At 36.9% G+C, this 22,497-nt stretch overlaps 1 protein-coding gene across 8 annotated transcripts in view; it reads right to left on the bottom strand.

Moving 5' to 3' along the window:
- Positions 1 to 400: 400 nt before the first annotated feature.
- LNPK (lunapark, ER junction formation factor) overlaps positions 401 to 22,497 on the bottom strand; it is a 46,589-nt gene continuing 24,492 nt past the window's right edge. For 6 of the 8 annotated variants that reach the window (XM_088168003.1, XM_088168006.1, XM_014880217.2 and 3 more), the window contains exons 9-13: positions 20,118 to 20,336; positions 15,097 to 15,202; positions 14,333 to 14,403; positions 12,882 to 13,052; positions 6,703 to 7,658 (exon numbers count right to left, since the gene is read on the bottom strand). In XM_088168003.1, the coding sequence (XP_088024129.1) occupies positions 7,465 to 7,658; positions 12,882 to 13,052; positions 14,333 to 14,403; positions 15,097 to 15,202; positions 20,118 to 20,336 (761 nt within the window). In that variant the 3' untranslated portion in view covers positions 6,703 to 7,464. Of the gene's footprint in view, positions 1,037 to 6,702; positions 7,659 to 12,881; positions 13,053 to 14,332; positions 14,404 to 15,096; positions 15,203 to 20,117; positions 20,337 to 22,497 lie in introns of those variants that run through there. The other 2 variants (XR_001403375.2, XR_015804821.1) reach the window with 1 other exon arrangement.

Below are 22,497 nucleotides of genomic sequence, written 5' to 3'. Positions count from 1 at the left end.
ACAGTCCCGTGCCAGCCTGACCTTTGAGGGTGGAGAGCTGGCTGCTGATGCCATGAGCCAGGAGTTCTCACAATTGGTTGTAGCACAGACAAATGGGTCTTATCAGAAACGACTCAACCTTGAACAACTTTCTTCTCCTACATATGCCAGTCCAACTGGGGGGCAGGGACTGCACTAAAGAGGCAGGGGCATATCCTCATCTTTGGTAACATATGGATGGGATCCTTAAAAACATCCAAGTAACTACAAAACTCAAGTTGATTGAGAACAGCCCACACAGAAGGAATTATTAAAACAGAATTATCACCTTAAATCATCAGTTAAGCTCAGGTAAATAAATAGCTTTTTCATAACCAGTTTTTTCCTTGAGAAGTTACATACACAGGAAAGACAGCACATATTCAAATAACAAGCTATGCAATTTAATTTCATATGCTTTAAAATTGGCTTCATTTGGCTTCAAAATAGAAAATTTCAAAAGGGGAGCACAAGTTCAAATATTTTCTCAATTACAAACAGAAAAGCTAAGACAGACATTTCAGGAAGTCTATTAGAGCTTAAGAATTCACAGTAATTAATGTTTCTGCCATTGATTTTAAATGAATTTCAACTGCAGGTGATGTATAGTCAAGGCTACAGCTAGGATTAAAATGATACTTCTGATTAAAGATAATATTTATAGTACATAAACACACATACCCTTTACTAATGCAACAAGGCTATTACAGCAATAGCGTCTATAAATATACAGGATCTCCTGTTTAAATAAAAGCACAATATACAAAAAAATACAAGTACAAACATTCCTAAAGAAATAAAAACTTTCACATTTCCTTTCAAACATCACTCAAAATAGTTTTCTTAAAATGAATTTTCTTGGTGGTTTTGGAAAATGTTTTTTAGTGCTGAACAAGTCAAAATTAAGTTTCATCAACTGAGCAGAACTCCTTGAAGTGATGCAAGTAATAAGAGGGTAGACCACTTGAGAAGAGCTGGAAGGTCTTTGTTGCTTGAGTTTTCTACAAATCCAGCTTCTCTATTTTCAGTGAGGCAGCAAAATGGAGAAAGAAAGAGAGAAAGAATGATTATTTCAATATAAGTTACAAATTTAGAGATGACTTCGAATTTACAAATTGAACACCCAAATCTGTCAGCTCTCCAGTTTCTGCACCCCGTTTTCTCTTATATCTGTTTATCTCAGGATCTTGCTGCATGTATTCCTCTGGCAATTGCAATCTCCCTTGTGCAAATTATTTTTGTCACACAACAAAAGAAGAATACTTGATTTCAGAGTGGCAAAGGCTTATGAAGCCCTCCTGAAAAACATCATTAATTGTTCACTGAAAATCCTAGCAGTACAATGCTAGGTACATACAGTGGCAGTCCTGAAATAGGTTTATTCCCACAGTGACTACTGTGAGAAATAACCAGTATTACAAGACTTGGTCAGGACATCCCCATCTAACCAAAAATTTACGTCATGATCAAATTGATTTTATGCAACCTTGAAAGTTATATTATGATACAGTGCTTTAGATTTTTCACTGTTGCAAAGTTAAATAATCTATCGAGAATCTTTGAAGTGTTTGCTTTAATCTCAAAACCCCTTGCTTTGGGAACAAATTATTGTATAATCAATACATTTCATTTTAAAGCCCTTCTCACTATCCTGCCTATCATACACCTCTCTAGGTCTTATTCTTCATAGAATCACAGAATCGTTATTCTTTCAGAGAAAAGATTGAGTGTGACCTGACAAGATCCTAGAGAGGTCCACAAATCAAAAGCAACGGTGAAGTCAAATTCCTTGAGACTCGCCATCTTAAGGGACAACTCAATTTCTTATTTTTTAAAATGCTGGGGGGTAGCAGCTCCCATTGTTAAACACTATTGGAGCTTATTCTATTTGTTGTGTAAACAAACCTCTAGTAAAAACCCAAGGCTAAGAAATTCCCACCTACTCAGGATGCCATTCTTTTCCTCCAAACACCAAGAATCCAAACTAGGGAGTACACTGAATTTCAGACTACCAGACAATCTCAACTAGGACATATTTCTGATTGAAGGTTACAGTTTGTCCTTTGACAGAAACTTTGGTGCATTACTACACAGGACCTGGAGCCAACAACCCTATGCCAGTCAACCCTATCAGCTGTAATTCCTTGCCTTCATCACCTTCCACAAGCCTGAGGCATATGAATTCCACCTAAAGACCACACCATGGAAGAGAGGAGCAGTGCCAAAGACCAGTAATCATTCCACACACATTTTCCTGTCAGTTAAACAAAACTTTCTGACAACCACCAAAAATCTCTGTCACCCATATACTACCATTAAATACATTCTTAAGCAATTATAAGAAATCACATGCCATCAATCAAATACAATCCACTGGCCATGGAGCAATCTTTTATTGCCCTCTCATTCTCCAACTTAATTTTAAATCTAATCCCTCCTGCAAGCCTATTTGTCCAAATTATTTAGAACTTTCAAATTTCCAGTCTTTATTCCTGGAAAACTTACTCTCCTCCCAATGTTTATGATGTATCTACAGCTTTTTTTAAAATTAGCCTGTATTAGAGATATGTTTTCTGAACAGTCTCCTTCAGAGTCTCACTACACCAGAAATCTGGAGAGGGTTGCATTTTACCAATTCTAGAAGGGAACTGAAACATGAGATGCTGACATCTGAGGCATTAACTTTTAACCACTTGACTGGACAGCAAAGAACCTCTCAGAGAGATTAGGGGAAAAAAACAAATTAAACTAAAGCCAGTCTGTAATACACAGAAGGAAATGAAGGCCTAAAGATTTTGCTTGAGAACACTCAGTGAGCTGGTCAAATGATTATTTGCCACACAAATAATGTGCCAAAGACACAAAATGAATCTTCAAGGTTATTGTTCTAGTGCAACATTCACAGACAGGACATCCCTTGCCCCATGAAGTTTTCCTCATTGTAGGACAAAACCTCACTCCAGCAGCAGAATAAATAAGGAGAAGCAGCTTATTTAAAACTTTCTTTACATCCAGCATTCTTGTACTGAATGTGTTAAGACTTCACAAAAATTAAAGACTAAGTTCTTAATAGCAGACTTAGCTACTGAATAAGGAAAGTTTCCTCTAGCCTACTCATTCCTCCAGCACCACATATCCACAAGTCATAAATGTTGCTAAGTTCAGAACCATGTACCAATAAAGAAGTGTTTCTCCTAGCCTCTGAAGTTTAAAAAAGTTTAGAAGTATCTCATAATAGCCAGATGGCCTTTTTTCCAGCAAGTTATTATCATATGCTCATTCTGGAATTAACTCTAAAAAGCAAACAAACTTCTCCAAAATGATTCCTTGTCAATTGCATTCTTATTATTTCTGAGGTAAGAACATGATATTAACCTGAGTTACATACTGCCTTGTGGTAACAGCCAAATCCTACTGCATTTTCTGAAAAAAATCTCTTCAAGCTCATCTTTTTTATCTCTTGATTTGTCTTTGTTCCAAAAGAAAAAAAACATTATCCCTTTCCTCCCCCAACTGTTTCACTCCATCATTAAGTCCTTCCATCAGCTTCTACTCATGTACCACATGGGGTTCAATCTTCTTGACTTCAAGGCAACCATACCCACCCTTGGTTACTTGCTTTTTATAATCTCTAGATATTTCTAAACCATCAGCTATTGCATTCTCTTCATTTGCCATTCCTTGAGAGCTTCTCTTTCCTGCACGAAGGCTAAACAGATGTCTTGAGAAATCATCATACCAAGATTCCACTAAATGTTTTAACTCAAAATGTCCAAGGGCAATCAATTGTGTTCTCCTTTAGAAGTATTAGAATTTGAAATACTATTGCCTTTTTTAACTCGCTTCTAAAGTAAAATTGACATTTGACCACCTCACTTCAATTTATTTTGAACAAGAACACTCATTTGTCTTTTGTGGCAGAGTTTCTGTACAGCCAAGATAACTCCTCCCTAAATTTAACTATAAATTTAGTTAATTTATAAACTAAGTGAATAAAGGACATCTCTGCAGTTATTCACAATATTCCAGAGTCAATAAAAACACTGCACCAACAAGCTTGCTAAGTATTACTTCACTACCCTACTCAGTTTTGCTTTTCATCCCAGCCACAGAAAAAAGGGGGCTCCTATGACATGGTAGAAGCCTCGTCCTGTGAGAAATCTCAGTACTTCTGAAAAAATTGAGATTTGAGTACATGCCAAGAAGTCAGAAGACAACAAAACATGGAACCACGGTATTTCTGTATTTTCTTCTCTCCATTCTTAAGAGTCAAACTGCAACTGGATTAAATATGACAATTACTGTACTTTTTTTGTCTACATACTCCTACCTCCAAGGGCTTTTTTGGTGTTAATGACATGACTAAGTGTGGTTACTGCTGTTCATTTACAGGTATTTTTGGATTCAATTCCTGTTGGACAGGTGCCCTTTACTACTGCCACACTTCTAGTACACAGAAGCCAAGAAGCAACTGCTGCAGAAACAGAATTCTCTTCCCATATTTGTATCAGGACTGGGGCACCCACACTTGGCAGCAGTAACATGTGAACGCTTACTGTAAAATGAGAAAAGCTCAGTCCATAACAGTCACATGTATCATCATGAACCTGAGTTCACCCACAGATTAACCCTGTGCCCTCAGTTACTAACACTGCTTTAAAACTCTGAAAAATTAGAAAGTTAAAAATAGATTTTTTTCTCTATCAAAATTCTAGGACATCCTTAACATAATCTTCAAGCCTTCTGAAGCAGTGAATGGAAACGAATGCTCAGAAACTTTTTTAATGTATGAAAGTATTTTCAGACAATTCTATCATGCACTTAGAACAGATGTAAATCTTCCTGTGCTCAAAAGTAACAGATATTTTTAGGTCACAAAGCAGGTTTTCATATTGTAAAAAGTATTTGTTTTCACATCAGATTGACTGTCTCACTTGATCCTTCAGTGATATATTAAACAAAAATTACCAATCACTTCCGTGGAAAGTTTCTCATGTCACATTTAAGACTCTTGGGAGAAAAATACCCCACTCCCCTCCAAATATTAAGTCTCCTTTTTCAAAAAATGTTCATATTCCCAAAAACCTAAGAAACATCAGCTTCTTTGACAAAAGCAGGACACATGAAAATACACATGTCCCAGGCTAATGAAAACATTTTTAATACATAGGTCCAATATCAACAGTTTTCTCAGCCAATTCTATAGATATTACATGCATTACACCTCAGTCACTGCTTGTCATAGAAAGGACCTGAAATTACTCTACAAAAGACCAGACACTTCAGATGCACATTTTTAAAAGGAAGTAATATCTGTGCCTAGAGTAACCTTAAAGTTCTGAGCTGACAGTAATTCATGCCTTCATCTCCCATATGATGGATCAGGATATCAAATTTTACTTGTTTTTAGTGCTTAGAATGCACGTACACCCAACAATTTACTGTGCTGAATTACTCACATAGTCTGTTTTTTTTCCTCTCCAAAGAAATAAGCCTTTAAGCAGATAAATCAGTGAGGCACAAAATGCAGTGTAGAGATTAGCAACTTACAAAGTAATAAGTAAGCTTTGCCACCTTTCAGGCAAAATTATTTCTATTTTAAATAATTTCTGTAATCTAAAATATATTCTCTGAAAGTATTAAAAAATTCCCCTATCACTTTGTACCTTGTACTTTTATCATACTGTAATAATACACGTTCTGAAACTGTTCTCTTTGTATTCCTAACTAAGACAGTCACACACAAAATGCTCATTTGCTAATTGTTCACGTAAGTATATACCTATGAGTACTCCTTTAAGCACATGCCTACATTCTGTCTATTAAGACTACTAATTAAAACATTAATTGCAATTTACATAGCAAAGCAGAAAAAGATTTCTTCCTTAATCTAAATACAGACCACACTTGATTCTGACTGATGCAAGGCTGACCTTCTAAACTATCCCCAAATAATGAGATAATAAAGCATGTATTTGAAAAAGAAAATTAATTATTGTTGTTCATTTAATAATGATGTCTTGTATAAAGACATGGATACTAAGGTCACATTTAGAAACATGCTTTCCTGGTAGAGGACTCAAACTACTAAGATGGAGGGGAGGTTTTGTTGCCTTTACAGTGTAAAAACCATTTCCCTTCAGAACCAAAACATTAGATTAAAAATGGTTTTGAAATTTTCCCTCTCCCTGTAGTGCGGTACACAACACTGCACAACATAAAACTTTTATCAGAAGTATTACTAAATCAACCACGTCAAATATGTTCAGCATTTATTTCTAAAAAAATCTGATTGACTTAGGTACCTCACAGACACCAGAAAACTTCTAATCCAGGATCCCAGCTGTTAGATTTAACAGGAAATGTGTAACAAGTGTCCTTAGCTTAAAAAGCAAGGAAATAAAAAATTTACATTTTCAGTAATCCAGCAGCAAATATTCATTGCAATTGTAACATTAATAGTATCAACAAGCTTTAGGTACAGTTAGAAAAGCCTTTTGGCAAATGCACATGCGCTCCCCCTTTTCATCAGGGATCTATTTCTATTCTATCAAGGCCACCTCAGCTACAAATCGACATGCTCCTTTTAAGGTGGCACATTCCTTCTGAACTTGCACAAAGTAACTGTAGCTGCATACAGCAGAACATGAATTCTCTTCAGTTTTAGGAATCACAAAGCAAGTATTGCTGCTAGATGTCTTTATTTTCCTTTAACAAAATACACAAAGGCACAAAATTCACTTTTATCTTGTCATTATTGTACAGATATAAATAGTGCTTTGTATTCAAGTACAATCAAGTGCAGAGACTTCTTATATTTTATGTAAACACAAAACAGTTTTGCATGTAGGTGCCTCCGGTTCATCTGCAAAGCAAACACCAAAGGAGATGCCATTTATCCAAGTGCCATATAACTGAATTCTGTCAAAAAGTTAGACAATGAATAATATTAACACCACTGCAATGACACTTTCATATGCTTAAGTCAAATGTCAGATGACACTTGAGCTTGTAAACATCTGTGTATTAAACATGTACTCAATCCATTTTAACAGGGCAGCATTAGAAAGTATCTTGAGTTCACTAGACCAAACTTACTATGTCAGATGCCATCAGGAATTGTTCTTTATGTGTGACAGCTAAAGAGAAGTCAAATTGTAAGTCACCCTTAGCAAAGCTTGTACCTGGAAGTTTTTAAATACACAAACTAAACAAGGGCTACAACGGTTAGACTTCAACCAACTACACATTCTATGTGTTAACTTAAAGAGACATGCTTAATTTACAATACCCACTTTTACACATAGTTTGACACACTGTGGCAGTTGAGGCAGTTTAAGCCCAAGCAAGATTTTTAAGTTGTACCATTAAAAAAAAGCTCACCTGAATAGTAACAACAGGCATGAACAAAGCTAAAAACTAGCTACAGAAGGCACTTGAAGTATTTTATTCTGCTTTTATTAAAGGTTCTTCACTTTGTTCAGCTGAAGTAGACTCTGAAATAGCCTCTTCAGTTGCTGAAATGTTTTCTGCTTCTTTTTCAGTTTCTTCAGCTAGCTTATCATTTAGATGCTCAGAACTCGGTGCTTTATCATCTGTGTCATTTGTCTCAACGAGCTGGTTCACATCATCTTCAGATTCTGTGAAGAGAAAAATGACAAAATAGCCATTTTCAGAAATTAAGAGGCAGCTAATATTCTTAAAAAGCAAATGAAATATTTTGCAATCGCATACAGGTTTTGACTAGTAACTGCATGATGTTCTCAACTCATAAAAACTTCGATTTTTCTAAGATGGTCACAGGTAAAACAATTAAAATTCAAGGGGGGAAAAAATAAATAACTATGGAAAAGAGCTTAGCTCCCACTAAGAAAATACGTATTATTTGCATGTTCATCCTCAACAGAAGCTTTCTAAGCTTGTTTACTAAAGTGAGACCTTAGAAACACATGATGGCAATTCAGTTTCTGTTTGGTAATGTCAGTTTCACCAACTGTTTAACTTTTTTTATAACAGTTCATTCGGTACACAAGCTAAAATATTCTACTTGATGACAACTACTTTAAACATAAGGAGTCTAATAATCAGGAAAAAAAAAAAAAACCCTAACAAATATATCAAACCAGACAATGAAAATTATTATATACTCTGTCTTCCCAGGGGTAGTTGTAGGATGGTTGCACAGGAGTGAGTATACTTACTCCTCATCCAGGATAAGAGTTTCTTTGAAAATACACATATTTTCAAGATCAAACATTTATTTTAAGTACTGCCTCTAAAGAAGTAAATTCTATCTTCACTACAGGAATTCAGTAGCATATGAGAAGAGTCATGTTTTGAAGTAAGCATAAGCACTGAAAAACTGAACAGTGTTGCATTAAATGATACAAAGGTATTGTAGAATGGTATTGCTGATGGCAGTTGATTTATTGACTAGTATTACTATACTATATACTACACACTACTAATGCATACTGTGAAGATGAATAGTGTGCAAAACTGATGCAAAGTTACAGCTCAAAAATGTTACCCTTATCAAGTGCTTTTAACTTCATAGAGTGGTTTGGGTTAGAAGCAACTTTAAAGATCAATCTAATTCCAACCTTTTCCTACACCAAGTTGCTCAAATCCCCATCCAACTGGGTCTTGAAAATTTCCAGGTATGGAGTAGTCACAGCTTCTCTGGGCAGCCTGTCACAGGGTCTCATCCCTCTTCACAGTGAAAAATTTCCTCCCAATACCTAATCTAAACCCCCTGTTTCATTTCATACCCATTCTGCCTTGTCCTGTCACTGCATGCCCTTGTATAATGTCCCTCCTGTCCAGCTTTCCTGAGGCCCCTTTAGATCCTGGAAGGTGCTCTATGGTGACCCCAAAGCCTTCTGTTCTCCAGGCTGTACAGCTCCAACCCTCTCAGCCTGTCATCACAGGACAGGTGCTCCAGCCCTCTGACCATATTTGTGGCCCTCCTCCAGACCTGCTCTAAAAGGAGAATGTCCTTCTTATGCCAGGGGCCAGTTGTGGTTTAACTCAGCCTGCTACCGGGTTGCACACTAGACACTTGCTTACTCCCCACCCACTCTCCTGCCACACTGGTGGGATGGGGAGGAGAACCACAAAAAAAGTTAAACCTCTGGGTTAAAATTAGAAGAGCTTAATAATTCAACAAATTAGGATAGTAATGACTAAAAAAAAATAATCGTATCTAAGCAGGGGGGAGGGAGGAAGAGAAAAGAAAAAAAATTCAACATACATGATGCCAAATACAATGTCAGGACTGGCTTTGGTTGGCTTTCTGGGCTGCAATCACACATTGCCAGGTCATGCTGAGATTTTTGTCAACCAACATTCCCCACATCCTCCTCCTCCTCACGGCTGCTCCGAATTCATTCTCTGCTCAGCCTTGAGCAGTACTTGTGCTTGTGATGCCTTGATCCAGATGCAGGACCTTAGACACAGCCTTGCTGAACTTCATGAGGTTCACTGTCCCATCTCTCAAGCCTCTCAAGGTCCTTTTGGATGGAATCCCTTCCCTGCACCACACAGCTCAGCATCATCAGCAAACCTACTAAAGGAGTGCTCAAGCCATGTTCCTGCCTAAGACATCAAATAGTGCTGGTCCCAATACCAACCTTTCAGGAAAAGTGTCAGTCAAGTGCCACACGTTCACCTTGATCAAAACATGTTGGGTGTCTGAAAGTAATCAGACTGCTTCAGGCTGATAGAGAATTCAAGCAGAGCTGGAAGTTTTAGAACCATTGCTGTGGCTTCTTGACCCATGACTGAGAATAGGAGGTGCTGCACACCCCTGTCCAGCAGACCTTGTAAAAATGCTGTCTGTCATCAAGAATTTAATACCCCTCTTTCCATACAAAGGTCTCTACCTTAGCTAGCTCCAGGATTCATTTCAGACTGCTCAGAGCAGCCTAGTTTCTCCATCTTTTTCTCAGACTTGATCTTGCATTTTAGCAAGTCTGCAGCTGACTCACATCCTGATTCCTTCCCTGCTCTCTCAACCACAGGCTGCTCAACACTTGCCCTGCTTCTCGTTTCAAAATTTTTCAACCCTCCTGTTTCTGCCCAAGCAAATTAATGTTCCCAGTTACTTTCCCCCTCTCTCCTCCTGCTCTTCAATTTCCATCTTGATCCCATCTGTCTGTGCTCAATCTTTATCTCCCAACTGACAGTTTTCTTTCTGTCTCATCTCTGCATTCTTTCTTCAGCCTCGAATTCTATGAATAAGTTTGTGCATTTTCCTGCTCCAATCCCTCCACACTTGAGTTACACTCCTTTATTGCTGCTCTTCAGGCTAGAGTCAAAGAAAGTATGGGATGCAAGGAAGAGGCAGCTCTATGCCCTCTCAACTCATTTGTAGCATAGCCCAACCATTAACTAAAAAAAATATTTATAGCATTTCTTTATCACATTATTTTGCTGTTCCTTTGAGCTATAAGCTATGGTATAAATGAATTACAGATAACAGTTGTAATCTCCTGTGTTGTCAGCATTGTGGTGAAGTTGGTTTCCTGATGTTGATGTTTGTCTACATCTGTAAGTGAAGATATTCTCTGTTCTTCCTATGACAGCAACTATTTTTCTGTGGTGAACAAAAACCCTCCCCAGAGCTTTACCTCAATGATAGCTTTATAACTTACAACTTACAATCAAGGAATGTGTTCATTTATTAATAAAACCCAACTGCATGTAAGCAGTGATATTTCATATTACAGTTCCAGTGGAAAAAGTGATTTACTGAAAATAGTTTCTCATTCAGAAGAGATTCCTTTGTGGCAAGTCACAGGCAGGCACCGGCCTCCTCTAAATCAACAAGACATTTCTCAGAGCTATGTAAAATACTAAGACATACTCTATTTCTGGCTGTTTAGTAATTATCAAAACAGAATGGTTTGTATCATCTTGGAGAACAAATATTCATAAAAGATCAGCTACTAAACATAGAAAACCGAAAGTCTGTATATCACTTATTTATTTCTTATGCCTCTTGTGCAAAACTTCAGCATATACTTCCTATAAGGAAAAGACAACTGGGCAATGAGGCTCACAGTTGCTTCTTTTCCTGCTGTTTTAAAATAAAGCAGCACACTAATACAAGATGACATCAGAAAAAAACAAGTAATTTCCATTGTTAAAAGTAAATTGGCAAAATCACATTTACTGCAATAAATCCATCCTAGTTTTCTGCTGAAGTGTTTGATAACATTCTGCTTCCATAAAAAGCAACTTATAGTTTTCATTCCTACATCTGAAATGTTTAATGGCAATCTCACAGTAATTCTTCAGATTTTACATTTTTTACACCACCTATAGACTGACTCAGAAGTTCAGACCCATTATAGGCATAGTTTCATTATAATTTCTTTCAATAATAATACTAGATTAATTAGCAAGCACTTCTCCTTACCTCTCTCTAAAAACCTGAAGTAATGGATAATATTCACAAGCCCATGAGGCACTTCTCCAAGAGTAGAGTATCCTTCTTTAAGGATCTCTCTATTTGAGTTAGACAGAAGGAAACAAGAAGACTTTTAAAGATCCTAGTAACAAAGTATGCCTTTTCCTGTAAGAATCTTCTAAGTTCAAAAGTCCAAGCAGCTACTAATCTACCCTCCCCTTGTTAAAAAGATGACCCTATGATTTAAGGGCAAATGAGACATTTTCATTGTCTCAGTTTCAGCCATTTGATTTCAATCTTACTTTCATGCCAATAACATCACTTGTACTGAGGTAAGAGTGCACTATGGCACAGGAAAAGAAAACAAGTTTTCACTACAGTGCACCCTCATGCGAACATGCCCAGAGATTGCCACCATTAAATACGACTTCCCTACTGATTTTGTGCAGCCTTCTCAGGCCAGAAAGTAAAGTCCAGTGCTATTTTGTACTCTCTGTTAAAAATAATCAATCAGAAGCACTCTATTAGAGTCTGACAATTTCCCACAGTTTCTAGCCTGAACCTCGGGGCTGCACACTATCTGACACTTTTCCGCCAGGATCCCTGCTTAAACTAACGTAAAGTCCCATCAAGCACCTAACAGCACATCTAACTGGAGATCCTCTGGTTTGAAATTATGATTTCTGGAGTCTTTTAAAACACTGCATCTTCCTGCTGGCTGTACACCAGATGTCTACTGTATCTGTAGACTATAAAATGTCTCAAAAGGAACTACGTTAAATTAAAATTGACAATTTGTCTTTGAACTACCTGAAATTAACAAGGCAGTTTTACTAGATTTTCCTGCCCTGAGGAAAAGAGCAAAAGGAACAAAGGCAGAAATTCCAACACACCTCAACCACATGACCTGCCAAACACAGTGAAAGTTAACTACTTTGGGATATACTCCCTCCTTAACTATTTCTGTAATTTACAGTTCTTTTTTCTATCCGTTTGTCAGTAACATTAGAGTGAAAAAATTGTGCCATCATTTACACAAGATAATGACAAATATGAAGAAATTTTAGGGTACAGGAAAGAAGATGCTACGATCAACAACCTAAGCTAGGAGCAGAGACAAGAATTGAAAAAATATATAAACTGCACTTACTACAAAGTCAGAATAAACTGTACTATTTCAATTGGAATGGACCAACAACAATCATCTAGCCCAACCGCCTACCCAGCTGGGGGTTGATCAAAGGCTAAAGCACGTTAAGGGCATTGACCAATGCCTTTGACACTGACAGACTTTGGTCACTGATCACTTCACCAGAAACCCTGTTTGAGCAGTGTTTGAGCATTTCAGCTGTTGTCATTCTTTTATGAGAAAACTTAGCTCAACAGAGCTAGATGATGGTGAATTTCATTAGACATCTAAAAAAGAGCAGACCATGAGATCAGTACTTACCTGTTGTCTGTTGAGTCTGCTGGGGGTTTCTCTCTCTAGGTTCTAGAGGCTCAGGTTCAAATCGCAATTCTGTAGATTGCTTTTTTTCAAAACTGAAGTCTGGAAGTCGTGGAGCTTGAGGTCTAGTTTTTCTTGCAGGATTCAGGAAGAAGCAGTAGGCACACCTAAATGCTACACCACAAAGCACATCCAGTAAGCAGCCTCACTAATTAACTTCACATTTCAGCTTTATTCCTACACTATATTCTGATGGTTGAAAATACTTCAAAAAGAGTTAACTAAGTACTATCAGTACCAGGGAGGATACTCACCAATTTTACAAGTTGTTCTATAATAGGTCCTTTTTTAAATTCAGCAGACATTTGGATTTTACAACCCTGCTTGCTTTCAGCTCTGCTGAACTGAGTACTGCCCAACACTGTGAAAGATTTGACCACAATGAACAAAATAATGCAATTCAGTAGCACCAGATGCTGCCACATGGTGTTGTTCTATTCTTTCTTCCAAAAGAATTAAGTTGGCAGATGATTTTTTTTCCCCACCCCTTAAGATGCCACTTCCCTCACACTCTAAGGAGATGTTAGGAATTCCACAAGGTATGTCTCTCTGCTTTTTGAGGAGCATTCTGCTCCAGTGGTACTTAATTAAGAAAAAAACAGTTTTGTTTTGTAGAAGTATTGGATATCATTTAATACTTAAATAACTCTTTGTCCTCCCTACTCTCACCAAGACAAGGGGAGAAGTGGCAATTTCTGGTACAACTGAGTTGTGAACTCATAAGAACTAAGATAACAAAGACTACATATCTTTGGTTTCATAGGAAACATTTAGCTTATTCTTACAATGCAGTATATTTACTCATAAAAACAAACAAAACAAAATGAAATAGAAGATTTATCTAGGAATCCCTAGTTTCTTAAGCATCAGGCTTACACTTGTGGTAGAAAGCAGGCAAAATACAACATCTGTGTTCAATAAAGAGCTGTGTCTGTCTTAAGTTATTGTCAGCCATAAATTCACATATAGGCCCCTGGGGCTTGTTCCCACTCTTTTTCCAATATGTCCCCAAGATCTTCTTGCCAAAGGAAAATTTAGTTTAAGTTCTGGTAAAAGAGGCACACTTTAATGTCAGATAGTTCCTCAACATAAAACCCTTCTGAGAACCATTCATAGCCAGTAGCAATGTTCAGGGATGTATTGGAGGAAGCTTATTTCTACTGAATAGTTTTCTACACATAAAATCCATGACCTGAAGGTCACAATAAAGTACTTCTCTAAGTCTTGAAGTAAATCTTAAGATACAGAGTAATATGTTACCAAAAAATGTTCCCATATGAAGTGGTACTTCACAATGTCAGCTAAGTACTAAGCTGCAACCCAAGTGAAGTATGATGCATGTTTGCTATGATACATAAGCCAAGTAATAGAGTGTAAAAAAGATTAGCTCTTACCTATATATTCAAACTCCTCCTTCAAAGCCATACCATTGTGAGAGAAACACTGCTGACATATAAGGGCATACCTAAAAAACATGAATAATACATACCTGCCTTTAATAAGAACACATTGAAAGGAGATGTATTTTACCTTACATATCGACTAATATCCTAGATCTTTTCTTCCACACAATCACATTGTGATTTCGAAAATGAAATCATTAATTTTGAAAGCAAACTAAATCTGTAGATTAAATAATACTTTTAGAAGTCAGATAGTGAAATATTCTCAGCTACACTTTAAACTACGGTTCAACATATTTTTAATATCATCAGTGTCAGAAAGTATCATCCAAATTAAGCCTTTATTTCATTAGAATAGTTAACATGCAAAGTAACCATAGTAAAAGTGTTAAATTCTGATATGTTTGGACACTTTTGAAGGCAATCTGAAAGGCATTTATAACGGATATAAAACTGAAGTGCTGCAAATGATTTCTTTCTTTTTAGCTCAAAATACAAGTCATTCACCCATGTGAGCATAGATCTTTGTATCATATAGTTAATACTACTCAGAACAGAGGTTAGTTTTGCCCAAATAGTACCAGTTTTCCTGCAAAGCTATTTCAAGTGAAGCATTGAGAAAAAGACATTTCTCAATTCTGAAAATTTTGGACAAGTTCATTTACAATTCTTTTAACCTTGACATGGCTTAAACAAAAAGGTTAAGAAGCTTCCTTTCCCTTAAGTGTTCAGGTATTTCTTAAAGAATATGTTACCTGTTCTGAGGACCATCACCAACCAAATATTCAATAACTCTATCCACAACTCCTCTTTCTCGAGGAAGAACAGGTCTTGCCAAAGGAGGGCCTGGAGGATGAAGACCTAGAACATGAATTATATCAAAATTATTTTCCACTATATAAATATATATTATATTTTACTGTGCATGCTAGTGTAACAAAATAATTGCATCTACTTAATATACATGGGCATAATTCTTAGTCCACTAGGAAAGCTGTAAGATTCTTCAACCCACAATAGTTCACAATTCTTCTTCTGCTCCTTTAGCTTACAATTTTGTTAAATCGCTCCATTTTCACACCTTAGACATGTAATTATATTTATAATTTCTAAAGAACTTAACATATCAATAGTATTCAATTATTAACAAATAAAGGCCTTCTAAGAAAGAACTTAATTAAGTTCTCTTCATATACACTCAACTCTGCAAATTTACACTTGTAGTTTACACGAATAAATCTGCCAGAATCAATGACAACAGTAGAAGAACTAGAGATCAGGGCAACCTAGTCTATGGGAAGGTGTCCTGTCCATAGCATGGGGGTTTCAAAGAGATTATCTTTAAGATCCCTTAAAATCCAGACCATTCTATGATTTTATGAAGGTGTCACCACAGAAACACCCCCTGATTTCTGTGTAATTACAATACCATGTGAGCATGCCCTCAGTGTGCATTGACTCTATACATTAAACTTGTCCAGCTGTTTGCCATTTTGGTTATCCCATATTTAATGACAAGTTGGATACTTTCAGATTTATGCTTAGTCAAAGAAGCCAGACAAACTTGTGACACCTTACAAATAAGACTTGGTTTAAATCTCTGACAAAATTAATTTTAAAAATGCCAAAGTCCTATGCAAGCTCAAGAGAGCTAAGAAGGCTGGACAAAACGAAAAAAAAAAATCAGTGAGTATTAGCAGGCTTCATACTGAGATGAGCATATGGCAATCTAAAGCCCTGTATGAACTAAGTGTATGCAATTCATGGAAATGAAATACTGAAGGTGCAAAAAGAGACCAGTGTTTTCTCTAAGAAGAGTTCTAGCTTGTACTTATTCTCACTCCATCCAGTAAAAACAAACATAGAAACAGCATGGTTTAAAAGAAAGGCCTTTAGTGACCACAAAATCAGGCAATAATTTTCGATTTTCTCTATGCTTCCAGTGTTTTTCTTGAGGTATGTTTCACAGAATCCCCCATAATGACCAACAAACAAAAGTAAAACAGATTAAATGCACTGTCTAAAAATGCAAAATACAATTTTTTAAAAATCCAAACAAAGGACAACTAAGAGAGTATAGTTCGTTATTATGTCGAACTAATTCAGAAGGACATTTAACTGACAGACACTGCATTTAAAACGGCTGATTTCAAGCTTTTCAGGATTGTTCAGATTTAGTTTTCTTACAGCAGCTTAGCCAGGGACAGCATCAGGACATGGAGAGTCATAGCTTCCAGCACTTTGATAAACACCCACACAGAAGTAACACATTCCTCCTAACCAGAGCATTCATAGACTATGGTTAGTTGGAAGAGGCCCATCTCAATCACTGAGTCCAACTCCTGGCCCTGCACAGGACACCCCAAAACTGTGTACACACACCAGGTACCTGAGAGCATTGTCCAAATGCTGCTTCAACTGTCAGGCTTGGTGCTGTGACCACTTCTGTGGGGAGCCCATGCCAGCGCTCTGGGAGGAAAACCTTACCCTGATATCCAACCAAAACCTCCCTGACTCAGCTTTGTGCCATTTCTTTGGGCCCTGTCACTGGTCACCAGAGTGAAGAGATCAGTGCCTGCCCCTCTGCTTCCCCTCATGAGGATGTTGAAGACCCCTCAGTCTCCTCTTCTTCAGGCTGAACAAATCAAGTATCTCAGCCACTCCTTGTAAATCTTCACCTCCAGACCAGGAGGCAAAGACAGCACAGCAAGTCTTACTATTCAATAAGCTGATCCAAGATGGGCTTCATGTTTAAATATAGCACTAAAAGTAACTGCCAGCAAATTACCATTTCAAGCCTTCTACCTTTTCATGTCCACAGATAGAAGCAAAAATGGAAAAAGTAACTAAGGGCACAATATATAACACTGTGGTAAACCTCACACTCAGTGCCACACACAGCTAACTTCCATCCTCTATGACAAACGTTAAACATTGTAGGAATCAAATATTTTCAGCAGTGCCCTCTTATAGTGCTACACTAGAACACAACTAATCTTGACATTAAGGCTGCACTATTTCTAACAGCACACCTTGTCAATATTGGATATTTGACCTAAATAGACTGTCCTAATCTTTAGAAGCACAAGAAAACTCATTCAGAAAATACTGCAATTACAGCCCATCAGTTAAGTACAAAAAAGTTCCATACTCAACACAAATGTTTTTACAATAGGCCTTATTTTCACAAAAAAAGAGAAATTAATTCAGGAGATAACAATCAGTGAATGCATTTCCAAGTTATCCCTGTGTTCTGTCCTCAAGTAGGAACCTAGACCAAGAAAACCGTCACAGCAGCAAGACAGAACAAATTCAGTGCAAATAAACTGTATTCTGCTAATATTCTGTCCAAAGCAGAGGTCAGGCAAAATTCATTTCCTAGAGCTTTATAAAGACCTGAAAGATCCAATACTTCCATCAAAAAAAATAGGCATTGATACAATCTGCAATAAAATTAAAGCTCTAGAATAATTTTGTGAATACCTGGTTTGCACTCAAATGTTTACTTATAGGCCTTTATTCAGAAGACCAAGTTTTCATATGACTTGTAAATCACCAATATATAAAGTTTCTAAAAGTCAATAAACAAAGTGCAAATTGAATAAAGTTACCTATAATGAAACATCACAACACATTCCAACAACAACTTCAATTATCTGCCTACTAATAACTCAAACCAACCATCTTGGTTCTCATGCTGTTATGGACACCAGTAATTAATATAAACATCAAAAGCAATCATTGTAGAAAGACTGGTCATTTCTGCAAAGCTTGGCAAACTCTCAACTACCTGCTGGTTATTAATTTTCAAACATATGGGAGCTCTGTGGTAATACACGTTAAATTGATTCTCTCCTACAAAATATAGTAAAATTAAAATGAATTATTAATCTTCTGTAAAATAGAGATAATTAAGGCTATTCATATTTGTTGCAGGCCATGCATAAACTTAGATGCCATATTATTCTTAGGGATATTGAATTTATGTACTTTTCACTGCAGCTACATGACTGAGATTTTACATGCCTGGTAGGTTTAGGGAAATTCAAGAAAAAAAAGAAGGTTTCCATATTAACTGACAATTGCAGTGGCTCCCATTGTTATCTATGGCAAAGTAACATGTTTGGTCAAAATACTAGTTATTGAGTGGTGGGGGGAAATGCCTGTCAGGCATTTTCACAAAAACTACATTAAAAATTCTAAAATTTAGAAATTTTAAAGACTGGTAACCGTCCTTTCAAACATGTCAGTTACTCTATTTTCCTTCTTCCTCTAAAACATTTATTAGTAAAGGCTGAATTTCATCCAGCTTATTCAACGTGCCTGAATCTTGCCCTAAGAATAAAGCTATTATACACCTAATACTTTATTCTACAGTCAGCTTCCTTAAAAAGGAGCATGCAATTTTAAACTCATTATGGAAGTTTTGGTAATCAGATATCAGGTAATGTGTTTTGCAACCAAATTACCAATTTCCTGGTGCAAGGAGCTAATTTCTGGTACTTCAAGATAATCAAGACTTACTAAATAACTTGCCTTTACAGTTCACTTCAGGGATAAAAACAAATGTAGCAGTTTCATAACACAGGTAAAGAATTACTAACAACAAAACTGTCTACAGAGAATGGAGATCACAACTTTCCATGTCAAGTTTATTCCACTACACTGAATAACAGGAAAAGGGCTTTTAACATTCAGCTTCCCAAGATATTAGAGAGCAGGTGTCAGTATATGTCTACAGCTTTAATTTTTGATTATAGCATGGAAGTTAGTAAGGAAGGACATAGAGTTGGTAAGACTTAAGTAGCTTCAAGTAAAAATCTGGGACACAGGGCAGAGAAAAATACTCTTGATCCCTGTACATAGAGCAAAGAACTACTCCACATTACACTGATACTCATGAGATTCTTGGCAAGTTGTGCCTTCTATTTTCAAGACGGCATTTCATCTCCTTTCTTGCCTGGTGATCCAGCTTGTCAAACATCCCATAAAGAATGAAAGGCCTGGCACAAACCCACTCACAGCTTTACCATCCATGAGGAAAATGACAGCAGTGCTTCCCACACAAAACTCTCAAATTTTGCAATCCTTCCAATGCAATTTAGTTGATATTCTATTTATTAAAAGTCCATTCTATCCGAACACCAAGTAAGAAATCAAGGGAAAAACATTTTCAGGATATGAAACCAAATTTCAAGGACTACTCATTCCTACCAGATGTCAACTTGTTGCTAAACTTTGGACTCTTGTACCAAAATAACAGTGCCATTTTAAAATTCAGCTACAACACGCAGTGTTTGGTATTCCACACTTTAATCTATGAGTATAGGCTGCATGACTATACCTTCTAGAGCAAAAATTTAAATGAATGTCAAGATGCATGTTTAAAAAAGTATGTGCAGAGTTTAGTGAGAAGCATCAATGTATTCTGAAAGTGTTCTCCTCTGTACCTGATTTATACAAGCATAGAGCTCTTCTAAACTAAGAACATAAAAAGGTATGCTATATTGTTGACTACAGAATACTGCAAAGTTTTATTGCCATTTAAACAAAGAAGCCATAACAGTTAAATGAGCTCAGGCAATAGGTTTCAGCATCAAAAGGTGCCAGCTGTAAAGAGTTATGGCTAATTGAATATGGAACTCCTGCTTAATCAGATAACTGCTCTGCTATTTCCAAATGAAATGCCATTTCCATACTGTCTGAAAATGGCCTATTTTATTGGTAACCAGAGAAAACAATATAAACTGTAAATAACATTAAGTGCTGTGTTTACCCATTCCAGGCACTGAAGTAGCAGGGGATCCAGGGCGTCTTGGTAAAACATTTGATTGCAAGGATGGCCCAGCCGTTCTTTCCGGGAGCCCGCTCACAGCCGGAGCCTCTCTCTGCAGACCAGGAGATGCTGGAAGTGCAGACTTTGGAGAGCCTGGTTTAGGAGTTGCAGGTGAGGGCACAGAAGCATTTCTTTGAGCTGCAGTCCTCTGACGAATTTCTGACAAGAACACGTACATACTGAATTTAATATCTAGTATTATAAGCAAAATATTAGTTAAAGTACATTAATATCGTTATACCAATTAGCAAATTACAGAATCAAACAAAACCAGGAAGGTCTAAAACTAACTATCATCAGCTGAGCACATCACAGAAGTCTATACCAGGCAGAATACTGTATTTTAACAGCAATTATCGTAACTGTTAAACACTTTGGGCAAAATTCTTCTAGAAGGAAACTAGAGAACAGAATCAATAAGGTATCTGCTAAGGCAGAACATTGGACAGATGAACAGCTAGACCCAAACCACAATGCACAGAACTGACCACTTCTTACTCCATGGCTTAAAAATGCTTCCAAATATTTAGCTTTCCTAAAAACTATTCATTCAGTGTCTAATATGACCAGGCTAATGTCCAGAATTATTAAAAAACAAACAAACAAACAAAAACAAACAGATTACATAAATGAAACTATTCTAAAAACAGAAGAAAAGGTAATGCTTCATTCAGGTGATACAGTTTCACTCACTTGTTTCAGTAACCCTACCATCAAACCACCTGCATGGATTCTCACTAAGCAAGAACAGGCTCTGCCAGAACATCTCCTTACTTTTACTTCTCACACCACTATCAGTTACTATTAAATCACTACCATGAAAAACTTAATATATTCCCCAGCTGTTCTTCTGAAGCCAAATATCACCAGTAACATACCACAGTTTGAATGTTGTAATAGTCAGGCAAGCCTGTCGTTCACACATTATTGCAACAAATCAAACAGAAATGTAACCATTGCCTTAGCTTCAGCAGATATTTCCATGGTTAACAAGTAGCAGGTTAGTCTCCCAAAGCGACACCCCAATAACACCCACACCTAAAGCTGCAATACCCTATAGAGTTAGTTTGTAGCATCCACGTCACTTAGAACAAGTTCGCATGTCTTCTTGCACAACAAATGGAATTTAACACTACATTTGGACTTTAAAATAATTTCCACGAGTCTCAAGATTAGAGAGATTTTATCTGCTGACTTTGTGTCAGGCTGGAAGAGTTTAACTGCTTAGCAGGCAGTTTACAGGTCCACTGGCAACCAGCCACTGGCAAATCGGTGTGCTGAGCCTGAAGGAATGATCCCTGCCCCTGAAAGCACAGTTCTACCTCGCTTAGCTCCTGCTTTGGGTGGAGAAGGTGAGCATGCACGTCAGCTGGCACTAGCTAAGAAAGAGCTGCTATCACTGAAGTACTAGGTCAAACGTAACAGTTCTGTGGGAAAACTGCCAATCTAGTGCCGTGAAAATTGCAACATACATAGGTTATGGTCTTGCCTACTTATCTGTACCTATAAATAGGATTAACACACAAGAGAAGAAAGAATCAAAAATTCTTTGGTATCACCATTTGAAAAACTACAAGTTAAAAAAATAGTCTTACTCAAAATCCACCTAGCTCAGTTTCCTACAAAACAGAACAAATTACTACTTTTCTCCTGCCACACCACGTGCATGGCTGCATTACTTCACACAACAGCACTGTCCAAATTACATCACCCAATGAATCTGAAGGTTCTGTATTTTAACGTTTGCCCCCTCACTATTTAAGCTGTTCACAATCTGGAAACCAGGATTAACTGGTGGTAGTTGCAGAAATTCTATCAGCATTTCCTTGGTGACTTGTTTCTGGTTTGAAAATGCTCTTGGTGTTTAGAGTTTTATCTGAAGTAAAAATTAATTTATGATGAACCTCCCCATTAACGTCTTCAAGATCTTTTTGTGAGAGACATTAGCAGTAACCTTTCAAGTTTTACTACACTAGGGTAACTGCATTCTCTCTATACCATCTGACCAACAGGTATGGCCCATCTCCAAGCATAAAAGAGTGATTAAAACCCACGATTTATTTAACCCTTACAGTCAAGTCTGTGTCGTAGTTTCTGGATGTGCTAGTTCCAAAAATTAATCTAAAAGGTATGCAATTTCTCAAGTCTTCTCAGGTCCACATATGTACAAAAAATGAGTAATAAATATAAAGCCTAACTCCACTTGTTTCAAAATCATTTAAAATATCTGTGAAGACATCTTAATCCATTCTTTTTTCATTACAAAACCTTCTTTATTGTTGTTTTACATAGAAAAATGTTGAAGACCATGACTGTAATT

This window comes from Sturnus vulgaris, chromosome 7, assembly GCF_052056855.1.
Source record: "Sturnus vulgaris isolate bStuVul1 chromosome 7, bStuVul1.hap1, whole genome shotgun sequence".
Lineage (NCBI taxonomy): Eukaryota > Metazoa > Chordata > Aves > Passeriformes > Sturnidae > Sturnus > Sturnus vulgaris.
The sequence above is the reverse complement of the archived record's forward strand: the minus strand, read 5'-3'. Positions and strand labels throughout refer to the sequence as shown.